This window comes from Grammomys surdaster, unplaced genomic scaffold (genome assembly GCF_004785775.1).
Source record: "Grammomys surdaster isolate TR1022 unplaced genomic scaffold, NIH_TR_1.0 165, whole genome shotgun sequence".
In the NCBI taxonomy this organism is placed as follows: domain Eukaryota; kingdom Metazoa; phylum Chordata; class Mammalia; order Rodentia; family Muridae; genus Grammomys; species Grammomys surdaster.
Window position 1 is genome coordinate 8860342 of NW_021604613.1, and position 15211 is coordinate 8875552.

The 15211-nt window shown below is 41.5% G+C and overlaps 1 protein-coding gene across 2 annotated transcripts in view; it reads right to left on the bottom strand.

Annotated features, from left to right (window-relative positions):
* Positions 1 to 1179: 1179 nt before the first annotated feature.
* Ankrd44 (ankyrin repeat domain 44) overlaps positions 1180 to 15211 on the bottom strand; it is a 257860-nt gene continuing 243828 nt past the window's right edge. Inside the window, exons 22-28 of one of the 2 annotated variants that reach the window (XM_028765551.1) lie at positions 12932 to 13019; positions 11633 to 11716; positions 10237 to 10382; positions 9701 to 9783; positions 7323 to 7405; positions 5353 to 5444; positions 1180 to 3003 (exon numbers count right to left, since the gene is read on the bottom strand). In XM_028765551.1, the coding sequence (XP_028621384.1) occupies positions 2756 to 3003; positions 5353 to 5444; positions 7323 to 7405; positions 9701 to 9783; positions 10237 to 10382; positions 11633 to 11716; positions 12932 to 13019 (824 nt within the window). In that variant the 3' untranslated portion in view covers positions 1180 to 2755. The remainder of the gene's footprint in view (positions 3004 to 5352; positions 5445 to 7322; positions 7406 to 9700; positions 9784 to 10236; positions 10383 to 11632; positions 11717 to 12931; positions 13020 to 15211) is intronic. The other variant, XM_028765552.1, reaches the window with a different exon arrangement.

Below are 15211 nucleotides of genomic sequence, written 5' to 3' on the forward strand. Positions count from 1 at the left end.
GCAGACAGACACACAGAGCAACTCAGGAAGGGGAGATGAGGAGACAGGCAAGTAGACAAATAGAGCCACTCAGAAGAACGGCTCTTTGTAAGCTCAATTTCCTTGTGTTTGTTTGTACATCTTCTATCGGGATGAGCCAGGGAAGGCCAGCATACCTCCATGGACACCACGTCTCCTGCCAGGGCACTGCTTTGCGGAAGTGACCCACTTGGTCTGGGCTGCATCACTAGCAGTGCGGGCATGAAATGCCAACCCAGCAAGACTCCACTACTCACATCTAGAAAAAGAGGCTACGGTACCTCACACTTCTTCAATGTGAGCGCTCCCTCAATCCTCAGGATTCCCTAAAGATAAGCTCATTGCTGCTCGTTAGTAGGTCTGTCTACTTGTTTCAAATGTACCTCTAAACAAAAAGGACCAGATGGAGGGATACATTACACCAAGAATGTAAAAACAAAATGTTGCTGGTGTAAAAAAAATTTTTGGATGACATCAGTATTAATTTTATAAAACTACCAAACAAGTTTTCATTGTGAAGAACTAAACAGGAGTTTTAATTAAATCCAAGATATTAAAATAGTAAGGGCAAAGTCTCTTACAGCTTGATGAAAATGATAGAATACCTCATCTGGGTCTGGTCCAGATATGAGGATTATTTTTAAAACTCTCAAAATACTATAAAATAGAAACTTCAAATGTTAAGAGAAAACCTACAGTAAAATGCTGCAAACTCATGCCCTACAGCTGCAGACTTCTCTCCCGAGTCTTCGCTAGTGGAACAGAGCGCTCAGGCTCTGTCTGCTGTTTAATTCCCTTTCTTGGCAGAGTGCCCACACTCAGCATCATTTCCCACTAAGTGTCAGGACTATGTGTCACTTTTGGTGTAGTTTCTGTAGTCTCTGGGTCTTTCTTTGGGCTGCCTTTGTGTATATATGACCTGCTACATCAGTTTTTATCCCTCAGAAAGGCTCTGATTGGCTATAGAATGGAGTCAAGCAATGGAAGAACCCAAGGGTCAGTTGGTAATAGTGGGAAATGCTGGGTTTAACCCCCAGAGCTATTGGTTAGCCCAGAGTCAAGGGTATTTTCCCATTTACTTTGTTATTCTAAATAAGGTACATAACAGAGAGAGAGAGGGAGAGGGAGAGGGAGAGGGAGAGGGAGAGGGAGAGAGAGAGAGAGAGTGAGAGGAGAGACACAGAGAGAGAGAGGAGAGAGAGACAGAGGGAGAAGAAGGGAGGGAGAGGGAGGTGGAGATGGAGACGAAGACAAAGAGAGAGCAAGCCTAAACAGTGGGTATTTCTTGGCATTTCTTTCACTTCAAATAAATATAAACACATTTACATCAAAGTATATAGACATATTCTCTAGTTTGAAAACAAAAACCTGTGGTCAACATATCATCAGTTACAAATTGTCAAGCCATCAACTAGAAATCTGCGTCATTAGAAATATAAAATACAATAAAGACTTGTATGCAAAAAGATTACATTTTAACCCCATAGAAAAGTTACTACAGTTCTCACTTGCATGTAGAAAGAAAAATGTTTAAAATATCCCAGTTTAGGCAGAAGCATTTTGGTCCTCATGGATAGCTGGTTGATGAAGTACATACATAAATATACACACATGTGTGCATGTGTATGTGCATAATTCTTAAAGTCTCATTCTTCTTTTCGTACAGCCGTTCCAGGTGGAGAACGGGGTCCATTCGACCTAGAAGCTTTGGCAGAGGGAGCAGACAGAGTATTCACAATGCTGATTTCATTACCAAACAACTGGCAGTTGGCTTGCACCTCCACACCAACCATTTCTGCTTCCTGCTGTCATTTCCTTGGTTCCTTTCCAGGTACACTGTCACGCTTATGGCATGACCTTGGCTGAGCAGCTACTTTGCTATCCTACTATTGAAGGACAGTACCAGCCATTCTGATGCCCTTATAAAGTTAGTACTTTCATTTTAGAGCAAATTCAAATGAATGGTAATTTCCTATTTGACTTGCATATTGTTTCAAGTTTTGGCACAATATAATTTCACCTGAAATGTTATTGGATAAATTTGGGATCCATTACTCCATTGAAAAATGACTCACATGTTTCTTATGTGGAGCCCTGGGTGCTATTTCATTTATGTTTAACAAAAAAGCATGAACGATGTTCACATTCACCTGGCAACTTTAACTGAGATCCTAGGAAGAGGTTCTAGGCATTTATATGCTTCCTACAACGAGGTGGCGTCAGGCAGATTTCCTTAAGAGGACAATTATAGGCATTATATCTAAAGATGAACCTTGTCCTTTGACTTCTAGTGAGGAAGTAAACATCAGAGTGAGAAGAGGGCCCAGGCATTTCCCATCTCCTCTTCCCGCCCCTCCTAGGGGAAATGAATGTCACCTTGACTGACCTCACAGAACTAACTGGTGAAAAAAAAATCTTTAGACTGAATATTTGTCTCTCTGTTGCATTATCCCCAAAGATGAAGAATACTTAATTTTTTGTCCTTACATAAAATGAGAGGTAGACTTTCATAGAAGTACCATAGGCCTGAAGAAAACATGAAGCAAAACAAAGCCCAAGCCCATTTGTGTGTGTTTCAGCCTATGGCCTAGTTGTCCTCTTTTGGTTAGACTGACTCCTTTTCTGCTGGCTTCTGGAAGCTTGGCCTCAAATGCCTGAACACAGTGTAACCTGGAATTCAAGCTTCCATCCCTTCCTAAAACACAGGTATTGGGGGAAACACCTCTACTGTCCAAAGTCAGAATGTTTCCGAATCAGAATCATTTTCATTGTACCCATCCTCAGAGCCAAGATTGTTACTGCACAGACTAACCCTACTACCCAGATTGGAGAGGGTCGTTCTGCTCAAATTGTCTTTTCTAAAACAAACGAAGTTGACAGCCGTCATTGTACTGGAAGGAGAAAAAGTCATCATGGTAGCCAGAATGAGGGCCAGGCAGTCAGCCACGTCTTTGTTAGGAGCACAAGCCAGGGCCGGGGTATGACCTGGGCATAAATGCAGACAAGGCAGTGGTTAGTCCTGGGGATCCAGAGCTGCATGGCATTCCACAGTACATCTCCTACAACACTGTGAGTGGAGATGCATGTTGAGTTAGAATTCATGCCAGGTAAGAGGAATTACTTCTCACAAGTCATGCTGGGGGTTGGGGGGAGACTTGAGTGGGACAGGGAGGACGTGACATTTCATGGAGAGTCTGGGTTTGGTTCTGCCTCATCTGTCTACAGAAAGCACAATATTATCCCAAGTAAGGCAGATTCTACCCTTCATCTAGAGGACAGAAACACATGGCAAGGAAGGGACTTAGGGGACACAAGCCACAAAACTAGCAATAGGGCATCCAAGAGGGAGTTCCCATGGAGAGCACACCATGAGCCATCAACGTGGCAGAGGACCTCTATTCTGAGTGTAGCCACTTTCCATGACAGATGTATGTCTCGAGCAGAAAGGGTAAAACCAGTAGCCGATGTCACTTTATATACATACACGTCATAGAAAGCACACACCAATTTATTACTCTAAAAAACAAAACAAACCAACCAAACCGACCAAGAGCCTAAAAACCACCTGAAGAGATCAGACACAGGAAGCTGGTTGTCAGTAACAACCATTTAAGAGAATTTCAATAGACCTTTAAAAAAGTCACTTCATCAACTAAAGCCACAAAACTGAACTATCACAAATGCGGGACAAATGACTGTTTGCCATAGTAACACACAACCTAAGGATTGAGCTGCCCTTGAGATGTACTTGCTATCCTTATCCAACTTTTATTCTTTTGGCCAAAGATCCCTTTCCACAATGAGCAGTGAGCTTTCTCAGTCAATCGGAGGATCTGTTCTGACAAAAGCTGGTTGTTGGGGGCTGGAGAGATGGCTCAGTGGTTAAGAGCACTGACTGCACTTCCAGAGGTCCTGAGTTCAAATCCCAGCAACCACATGGTGGCTCACAACCATCTGTAATGAGATCTGATGCCCTCTTCTGGTGTGTCTGAAGACAGCTACAGTGTATTCATATATAATAAATAAATAAATCTTTAAAAAAAAAAAAAAAGCTGGTTGTTGTCTCCTGTCACTGGACATGAAAGCCCTCTGGATGGTCAGCCCCAGAGATTATTCATCTTTACTGAGTGAAAACAAATGAAAAGGGTCAGTGTCTTAACACTATTTCTGGGATGGAGGTGATGAGTGAAGGGATTGTTAGTGCAGTGTCGCACAGAATGGTCTCCAAATGTTTCCAGCCACTGGGCACAGAGAAAACTCTGAGAAAGGCAGGCTCAGTGACACAGAGCTCCTGTATCCATGGATACAGACTAGAGCTAAACACATGATGATACCCATTTATTCTAGCATCTCCATTTTGGAGAAAAACAGTGGATATGTTCATGCTAAGCTTAAGGTATACAGCTTTGATCAAAGTTGAGGAAGAAAAGGTGGAGAATGAAGGACACGAGGTTAAAAGAACTCTCTGTACTTCCTAGGTGAGCCACGTTGGGGAGAGAGCGGGTTACAGGCCAGGATACATGGGGCTGCAAGAACAAAACTAAAGACTCAGCTAAGATGTTACTGTGGCTGCTTACTTCTGAGAGATAGCCATGTGCTGCTAATTCCAGTACCTGTATTAAGCAGTTAATTGAGTAGCATTAACATACCAGAATACTTTAATTAGATGTCACACTGCAAAAATTACTCAATTAATAAATATCCACGAGTTCCTCTTTTGCTTCCCAGGGTTAAGAGGCATTGCATGTGCAAAGGTCTTTTAGTAGAATTCTAGTATTTGTTAGTGTTTATAATGTTGTAGAAGGAGAGAGGAAGGCTTACGATAAGAATTAGCTCATTTAGGGAAGGCAAGCCATAAATGACAGGAGAAACGTCCAGCCTAGATCTTAGTTAAAACATTTTACTTATGTTCCTCAGCTTTCTCTATGAGGAATGTGAGTCCTGATACATATTTTACAAAGACGTTTGATCTCGGAATGAACTGAAATGCGAAGCTGTCTCTGTAGAGCTGTGGAGTGTGCACCAATGATTCATGCTTCATTTACTCCTTAGTGTATGCAGTTGGGAATTCCAAGGGCAAGCTGAAAGGTTTTTGACTGGGATATGCCCAGCTGGTAATGTTACATGCAACATGGAGTGCAATGGTGGGCTATAGGAAGACAATGTGCTGTACAGAAAGACAGATGGAACATATTTCCTGGGCTTGATTTCTTACACACAAGATACTTCCAAGAGAAAGAAAACTCTTACTCGATCATAAGTAACCCTAATCTCTCACTGTCCTCTGGCTTCAGCCAACACAACCTGCATCAACTTTTAAATTGTCTTACTTACCGTTTTCATCTACAGCAAGTACGCAGGCTCCTTTGGCCAGCAATTCTTCAACTACCACCTTCAAGCCATTGCGTGCAGCAATATGGAGGGGTCTGAAAGACAACACTGAATATCAGCCTTGATAAGGTTTCTGTGAGTGGTAAAGCTGGGACCTTTCAAAGGTCTGCATGCTAAAGGCTTGGTCCCTGGGCTTGGTAGGGGAGGGAGATGGCGATCCTGCAAGATTCTGTGGGGCCCAGTGAGAATTTTCAGGTCACTGGAGCACATCTTTGAAGGCACTGTAAGACCCTAGTCCTTCACACTTTTTTTTTGTCCTGTGGGTGAATAACTACAGCTACAGGTTCCTGTCAAAATGCGTAGCCTCATACAAAGCAAAGGGGCCAAGCAATCATGAACTGAAACACAAAACTATGAGCCCAACAAGCCTTTTCTCTTTATGATTCTTTGGGGGTATTTGATATAAAGGAAGACCAATTCTCAGTAAAAAAAAAAAGAAAAGAAAAAAAATGTCACATTTGGTTAACTTATGTCACCAAAAGGAAGCTATACTTAAGAATCTACAAATAGCACATGGCTATTTTTGCTTTTGAGAAGAGACATGTTGACCACACTTTTTCCAGGCATTATTGATTCAGTTATTCTGTGTTTGGCTCAGATCTCTGTGCAGTGTTATAAATAGCCTGTATCTTAAACAGTCTTGGTGACAGTATAGGAGACCGGAAGAAGAATCCAAGCTCTGCTGGATTCTGTAAAGGCCCTTCACTGGCTAATTTGTGTCCCTGTTTCACACAGTTCATTGGGATGAGTGGTATTAATATATACTCTCAGATCTTTTTATTCTAACATGCTCATAGATGTCTCACTGGATTACAGCACCTTGTAAAAGAGTCTTGTGCTCAGTATAATGTGCCATGTCCTTTAACAATCTTAAAAGAAAAAAAACCTCTAATATTATTTGCCTTTAACACAAATGCACAAGTAATCTCCAAAAATAGAAAACAAAACAGCTTTTTGATCCTTCACAACAATGGCTCCATCGAATTATATTAAAATATAATTACGACAAATAGCTTAGAAATTGTTCAAATGTATTCTGGGAACATGATTTATAAATCTGACGTTTTCCAGTCAGACAACATAACACTAATACATAAAACAAACACTTTCCCCAAATGTGTCAGTTCGTAAGCCCAGAAGATTTTTCCAAAAGCTCACTAAATTTATCATGAAGTACAGCAACACTGCTAAAGAGAACAAAGATCTTACAAATCCTATGAGTCATATCAAAATAAGAGTTCTACCTAAACTCATGCATCTCTAGTCAACACTGCAGGTGTGTGTACATAAATTTCATGAAGGTGAAGCTAGGTTGGCACCCACGACTGCTCTACTTCTCAGAGTTGGATTAACATGTGTCCAGCTTTTAATAGGTGTTGGATAAAAATGAAACATCTTTATCCCCTCTCCCCCACAAGCTCAGGGAATACCTCGGGGAAGAAGAGGATGGGGAGGAGAGCTGTGGCATGCTGTCTTTGAGACATAACCCAACTACTGCATTCAAGAATTTACAGTAGCTGTGCTGAACTGCATATGCAAAATCCCACCATCAATGGGATGGATGATCACTAGGCTAGGCCCTGCCCCTTACTGAGGGGCTGTTTGCAGTCTATAGCTGGGGTTGCAGTGGAGCAGGGAGAGAGTCATTGTTGGTGGATGTAGCCACTGGTAGGTTTCCCATGCTCCAATGGATGGTCCACATGCATGCACACAGACTGGACTTAATAGGTTAATTGAAAAAATGGTTAATTGGGACAGGGATGTGCTAAGGGGATCTGGGAGGAGTTGGAGGAGGAAAATGGTGGTGGATATGACCGTATTTCACTGTACACATGTAAGAAGTTCCCAAAGAATAAATACAAGTAAAATCCTGTGACTCTGGGCCCAAGTAGAGCTACATTTGCCACACTCACGTCTGCAGTGCACTGTTCTTTGCGTTGATAAGGCTCTCGTCTTGTATCTTGTCAAGTATTAACAAGGCACATTTCTCATGGCCCTGATTAGAAAAAAGAAGAGCAAGAAACATGAGAAAGAACATATAGAAAAATCTCCTTAATGCTTACTTGATTGTACTTTCAATTGAGTACCAGCTTCCTGTGCCTGAAAACATTCAAGACTATTTTCTGAGTAATTCCTTTCTAAAAAGTAAATGAGCCCAAGATACTCTTAAGCATCTACATGGGGCCTATTACGACTTTTTAAACATGTGACTGATCTAAAATATTCATCTCTAATATGAATATTTCCAAGGTAGTTTTTAAAATTAATGTCCAGAGAGTGAAAGCAAATGCAAGCCTGGCTAGGTCAGAGAGTGGTGGAGGGCAGACTCAGCAGCAGCCTTTGAATCTTTTGTCACTGCCTTTTAAACATACAACATTTTCCTCCTTCTTCAAGCCTTCCATTACTGCTCCAGTGATCCACTTCCCCTGGAGTTACCATGACACCCGAGATCTGTATCACATAGCTTCACTTCTTTTTAATGCTCTAAAGAAACCCTGTTTCTGGTGTATGGTTTTTCCTTAACTAAGAAATGATCTCCTGATCATAATATGGCAATAGATGCTTGATAATTAAAATATCAACAATTAGGTCTAGGGTCATGGATTACTAAGCCTTTGCTAATGAAGGGCATAGACAATCATTGTTAGTACCATCTAGGAGTTAGAGATGTTAGAGATGTTGATTGACTGTCTCTGGGACGGACAGACTGTCTGTAAAACACTGCAGTTCTCAGTACTAACACACTGCGCTTTGACATTAACTTCCAGATTCTGAGCACTTTTAATGTTTCCATGTTCTTTCCAGAGAATGAATACAAAATATAGCCAATGAGAGGAATGGCTGAGACTTCTGACACCAGTGGTGTCAACTGGGACCTACATATATTATAATGCACTTTGTGAAAATCACACACAGAGGCATTTGTATGTATGGGAGGAAAAATATCTACCACACCTTTTGCATTGATTGACACATGCAGGAAAAAACAGTGACAGTGCACATGGATAGTGCTTTGCACATGGATAGTGCTTTGCAGTACCATGATCTGGGCTCTGTTCTCACAATGCCTTCAAACAAAACTCAGTTGAAACTGTTTAGAGTTTATAAGCCATATAGCTAATGTCCTAACCTGTTGTGTGGTATCAAAATATGAAACTACAACCAGAGAAACAGCATCAAGACAGGTAGAATGTGTGGTAGGATTGCCTATGGTAAATGTGAGAAATGTGTCTTCTTCATTATTCTGTTTGATCAGTGGTGTACATCCAACCCAGAATTCTGCCCTGTAGTGGGTTGGCCTAAAGTTGCTTATATTCTAATGCTAATTTAGAGCCCCAAAAGTTGTTTGCCCAAAGCTAAAAGAGTCTTCAAGTAAGACAATGAGTGACCCTGTCCTCAGTTGATTGTAACTGGTGAGGTGAATGTGATGGTTTGCATATGCTTGGCCCAGGGAGTAGCACTTTTGGAGGTAAGGCCTTGTTGGAGTAGATGTGTCACTGTGGGTGTGGGCTTTAATACCCTAGTCCTAGCTTCCTGGAAGTCAGTATTCTGCTAGCAGCCTTCAAATAAAGATGTAGAACTCAGCTCCTCATGCACCATGCCTGCCTGGATGCTGCCATGTTCGCCTTTATGGTAGTGGACTGAACCTCTGAACCTGTAAGCCAGACCCAATTAAATGTTGTTCTTTATAAGACTTGCCTTGGTCATGGTATCTGTTCACAGCAGTAAAACCCTAACTAAGACAGTGAATAAAGATGCCAACAGCCAATAGCTGGGGAGAAGAGAAATACATGGGATTGAGTTTTGGTGGCCTTAGAGGAAAAAGCAGAGAGGAACAGGAGAAGCTGCCACAGGGATAGAAAAAGAACATGCAAGAGAGAGAGAGAGAGAGTACCACCATGGGCTAAGGACCAAAAGAACGTGGCCCAGAGGGCTGCCTAATTGGAACTAAGAGCAGCCCAGATGAAGCACTGGAGGTAATAGTGGGGTTATTGATAGAAAGGTAGATTCTAACAGCATTGTGCTGCCTAAGGCATATCAAACTTCTTTAATTCAAGAACATAAATGGTCTAAGGCAGGAATAACCCTACAACGGGACTTTTTTCTTTAATATTTTTTACTGTATTACTCCTTTCTTCTCTCCCTTCATTTTCATGTACAGTTGACAGTATCCTGGGACATGGCCATCTAAGTAAAACCGATGTTATGTAGGTCCCAGGTGGACAGAGGTCCCAGGTACTGTTGTTCTGATTGCGACAGTAAGCAACAGTGATGTAAACTCAGTACATACTTTACTGATAGCCAGGTGTAAGGGAGTATTCAAGTCCTTGTCCTTCACAGTCAGGTCAGCCTGGGCACTGTTCACCAAAATATCTACAGACAAAGCCAGGAGAAAGTTACTTAGACTGCATGCTGATCACACAGCTCAGTGTGGCTACAAAACAACATAAACGAATACAGATCACAATAATATTCAACATTTGTAATTAAAGAACAGTTTGTTGCCAGATTTGTTCTATTCAAATGGGTGCTGGGTGGGCTAGTGCCAATTCCCTGCAGAGTTTTGCTATTCCACCATTCCTCAGCCTCTAGGCTGAACCCAAATGCAGTGTTGGGATTTCCAGACAAGATGATTCTGCTATTATATTTCGTTTCTAAATGTTGGGCAATTTCATTCAAGTGTTAGCTTTCTTGGATATAGTCCTCCAGTGATGCAGTCACAAAGAGCTGGAGATGACTGAGTTCATGGGTGACTTCAGTAAACTGGTCCCTTTCAGATGTCTATATAGAACAGTGCTGGCTCTTGTCCACAGCCTAAGTACATACCCACAGCGCCTGCCTGCCCGTTCTCAGCAGCCATCATCAGCGCTGTTTTCCCTGAATTGTCTATGGCATTCACTTGAGCATCATGTCTCAGAAGCAGCTGCAAGCACTCCGCATGATCACCGAAGGCTGCCGCATGGAGAGTTGTCCTGAAGGTTTCAAACACACATGAATTTATTGCCTTTCAACTTTGTCTGCAGAAACTACCAAGACACAAGTGCACGGTGTTTTCTAAAGATTTAAAGCTTCTTGGCTGATGACCAGAGTTCTTAGAAAGAATTTCTTAGGATGGTTACTGAAGTATCACCTACATGGATGGTTCCACTTAGATTTCGAGGGGAGGCTTATGCAATGGCCCCATAAGGAAATCAGTGTCTTTCTGACCTTTAATCTTGAGTTCTGGTGAGTTCCCACTTATCTAGCAGACAGATACTTTTAATATTATACGTTAACTTGTAACTAGTTGGTTGGTTAGCTAAAAAGCCTTAAACGCCAGCATCATATAATGCAGATGGTGGGTTTCTGCAGAGGGCAGCTGGACATTTCTCATCGAGTAGGAAAAATGTTAGCCTTGATGAAATAACTCCATTCATAGTATTCCATCTCCTATATACACTTGCTTATGTCAACAGGTTTACACATGTGTGTACACTGTGCCACTTAATAGAATAATAGAAATAGCAGAATGTTGAAAGCAATATGAATATTCATCTAAAGAAGTCAGGTAGGCAACATGCTATGTATTCATTCAGTGAAATAATGTGCAGCTTTACAGAGCAAGGTAAATCTTTATATTTAGTATGGAAAGATCTCCAAGACACACACACACACACACACACACACACTAAAAGTAGAACATAGTTATTAAAAATCCATTTGCATAGAAATAATCCATAGATATATTTAATGTCTATTTTGTAGGGGTGTGTGCAATTCATTTAAGAGAATACAAACAGTGGGAAGAATCAATGTATACTTGCTTTCTATAAGGCAGAGGCTTGAGACTCTGGACCAAGAAGGACAATTTCTAAAAGTCTACACCCCTTATAATACTTGATTTAAAAACATACTATGCCTTACTTTTTCAATTAAAAATATTTTTCTTTTGGCCAAGGGCTGTCCATGTATATAGTCAGGAAGATTATGAGTTTGAGGCTGGCCTGGACTTCATAGCTAGTTCAAGGCCAGCCTGAGCTATGCAGCAAGACTCTGTCTCTAAACCCTAAGGGCTGGGGATGTAGCTCAGTGGTATTTTTGGCTTGTCTAAAGCCCTGAATTCAATTCTTAGCACTACCAAAAGTAAGTTTATATAAAAATAAAAGCAAGTGGTTTTCTAGTCTACAATTTGAAACAAAGGCTGAGGCTCAAGACTGAGAGTATGACTCCTTGTATTGCTTACCTGCCTTTGTCATCCCTACAGCTGACAATGCTGGAATCTATGGCCCCCAGGAGCAATGATGCACAGCTCTCATGACCATTTATTCTAAAATGAAAATAGATTTTAGTATAAAAAAACTCATTAAAATTATACAGACCTTCATACCTCATCTTTACAAGCACTGCACATTCAACAATTTGATATATTTTTAGAAATTCGATGCCAATCTTTGTGGCATGCTTATGATAGTGTACACTGAACCCCTCTGCTGTTTCCATTGAGGATCTCTGTGTTTGTAAGAGCTCCTGGAATAGCACTCACATGAGGTCCCAAGTAGGTGACATCCAGACATCAAAGTGGAAAAGACATAGATCCTTCACACATGAAATCATCCTGGTTAGTATTTTAGAGGTTTGTTCATTTTTATTTTATGTGTATCAGTGTTTTTCCTGCATGTAAATATAGGTACTGCATGTGTACCTAGCGCCCAAGGATGCCAGAAGAGGGCACTAGATCCCATGAAACTGGTATGGATGGTTGTTAGCCACCATGTGGGTGCTGGGAAGCAAATCTGGGTCTTCTGCAAGAGCAGCAAGTGCTCTTAATCACTGATCTATCTCTCCAGCCCCTAAAATCACTCTGATTCTTTCTAACCTACTCTTTCTATACTGATTTGATTTCATGTCTCTAGTATTTTTCCAGTCAAATGACCCAGTTTCATGGGAAGCCCACAGACAATGTAAAGACGAAGCACTTCCAAGTCTTGCACCCCAGGCTGACTCACGGGACTCTGACTTAAGGTCACTGCATTCTCTCAACAATATTTCTCTCTATAAACTTGCAATAACAATTACATTTGAAAAGAAGGAGAAGGAAAATGAGGAGGAGGAAGAGAGGAGGGGGATGGGAGAAGGAAGAATGATGAGGATGAAGGTGAAGAATTATAAGAAAAGTCTCCCAGTAGAAAATTTCTAACCAGCTACAGATATATTAGTATCAACATTGACTTATTTTTCAGAGTTTGCTGGACAATGGGGGCTACCACTGAAGGTCCCTTCACATCTATGAACCATGCCTTTCAGGCCACCACCTTCAGTTTCCTCATCTGGTGCATGAGTCACCTTGGAAGTGTGGCTTCTGGAAAATCATTAACATGGGACGCATGCTTTGCTAGCAGGCCTATTTGTCTTTAGCAGGAGAATAGAACATATTAGCCTTATCTGCAATCTAAATGCTTTTTCCACCCATAAAAGGCACTTTTTCTACATGCAGTTAAAGGAACAGAAGCGGCTCCATTGCCTTCCCAGTGTTTCTACTTACATTGCACAGTGCAGTGGAGTGAAGGGATTACCAATAAATTTTCGAAAACACTTTTGCTCCAAAAGTACCTCTATACAGTTTTCATTACCTGCAAAAAATAAACAAATTTAGAGTGCTCCCAAGAAAGAAAGAAACTTTGCTCAACGTAATCTGGTGGGTTTGTTTGTTTGTTTGTTTTTTATTGTTGTTTTGTTTGGTTTGGTTTTAATTCCTCATTAAGTATTGGGCTGAATGCTTGTTCTCTGTAGAATAAAACAAAATGCTAAAATGTTATTAACTATGCTCACAGGTGTTCTGAGATACAATGAACAAATCAAACAGTGAAGCCATGTGGGCTGCTGGAGAGCGATAAAGAAGACACCTCATTTGCAGGCAGAATAGATCTTAGTCACCCTCAGCCCTTTATAGAACCCTAACATCAGCAGGCCTCAATTTTCCTGTGGTTATAATAGGGAATTTCCTTTCAATCATAAAATAGCTTAACTTACTCTTATGTATGCAAGTGAAGGGGCATGTGCCTTGTAGAAAACAACAAAGAGGGCTGTAAGTGTAAAACGCCGTGGCCGTGTTTGCAGCGGCGTCTGTGCAGGCACCCAATGAGTGCTTTAAAGTGAGCACATGAGTAAATGTGAAATGTGAGGCACTGAGGTGAACAGCAACGACAGGAGACTCTTAACAACTAAAGTTTCCGATGCTGCGATAAAGAACCATGACCAAAGCACCTTGGGAAGGAAAGGGTCTGTCTCAATTTACAGCTTGTCCAAGTCCAGCATGTAGGGAAGTCAGGACAGGAACAATAGGAGAGGCCATGGAAGTAAGCTGCTTCCTGGCTCACTCCCCACGGCTTCTCAGCCTGCTCTCTTATAGCACCAGGACTACCAGACCAGGGTGCCACTGCCCATAGTGAGCAGGGCCCTCCCACATCAATCACTAATCAAGAAAATCCACATAGGCTTGCCCATAGGCCAATTGGGTGGGGCACTTTCTCAATTGAGGTTCTTCTCTCTTTCCAAATGACTCGACTTCGTGTTAAGTTGACCTAAAAACCACCCAGCATAGCCCATTTTATTTGTACATGATCTGAGAATTTATTTGTGACTCTTTGGGGCCTCAGTTTCCTGTACATATCTGCCTATGTCACAAATGATATAGCTTTATAAAGGACCTGAGCATACTTTAGAATTTGTAGTGCAATTCTGGGGCAGGAAGACATGGCTGGCTAGTTGGCTTTACCACAGATCATAATCCCAGAACCTCTTCTTAATTGACCTTAGGGCTAATTTAGTCAAATTTCCCATGTAGGTGGTTTGAAATGTTAAAGTACAAACAAAACCTTTCTTGTAACTAAAGAGACAAGTTGCTACTGCTTTGGGGAGGACTAAGAAGCATATGAAACCCCTAGCAAGTAAACGGTATTGTCCAGCTTTCTATCTGCCTCCAAACATCGCCCAGTGGCCACAGACATCGTAGCCTCTGTATTCGTATTATGAACCCCCAAAGGACCAACTTAGGACAACACGAGCACATTCCATTCCTCAGTGGGAGAGTGAGTCTTTGCAGCTGAAACTGAAGAGTGACATGCCACTCTCAACATTTCACATTGCCCAGTGGAAGGGACATGGGCAGCTTGGACCTCAGACAGAGAGGGAGGCTGCTCTAGAATCCTGGAAGAGAGGATGCTTGGGGAAAAGTCTGCTCTGTTTTGCCTGCACCTGGAAAGGCTCAGCAGCAGAAAGTTGAACCTGGCCCCAGGGAGAGGATGTGGTTTGTGGCTACCCTTTCCTTTCCTGTTGTGGATTCTCCCTTGCCAGAGAGAGTTCACAAGTTGTAGGTTAAAAAATTATTTTAGGTAAAAAATTTACAGTTGGCCAATGGTAGAAGAGGAGCAAAAATAAGTTTTTATTAAGGCAGGATCAATGAAGGAGAAGACTAATGAAAACACAGGCAGTTTTAAGTCAATGTAATTGAACACAGAAACTCTTCCCAGAAAATATAATCACAATTTCCCAATTAAAAATCCTAGTGAAACTGAAATGCAAATATAAAGTTGAAGAAGCATGATTGGAAATAGTCATAGGAGATGTCCATTATCTTAGGAGGTATGAGATCTTCTTAAGGCTGGTCACAGAGACACCACAAAATAGATTCACCCACACAAAAATCTCAAAACATCTGCATGGAAACTCATTCAAAACAAGGAACAGAAACACCTGCACATATAATGCAGAAGATTCACATAGCTAAGACACCCTGCTCTTACAGATGCAAGGGAAGAGGTAA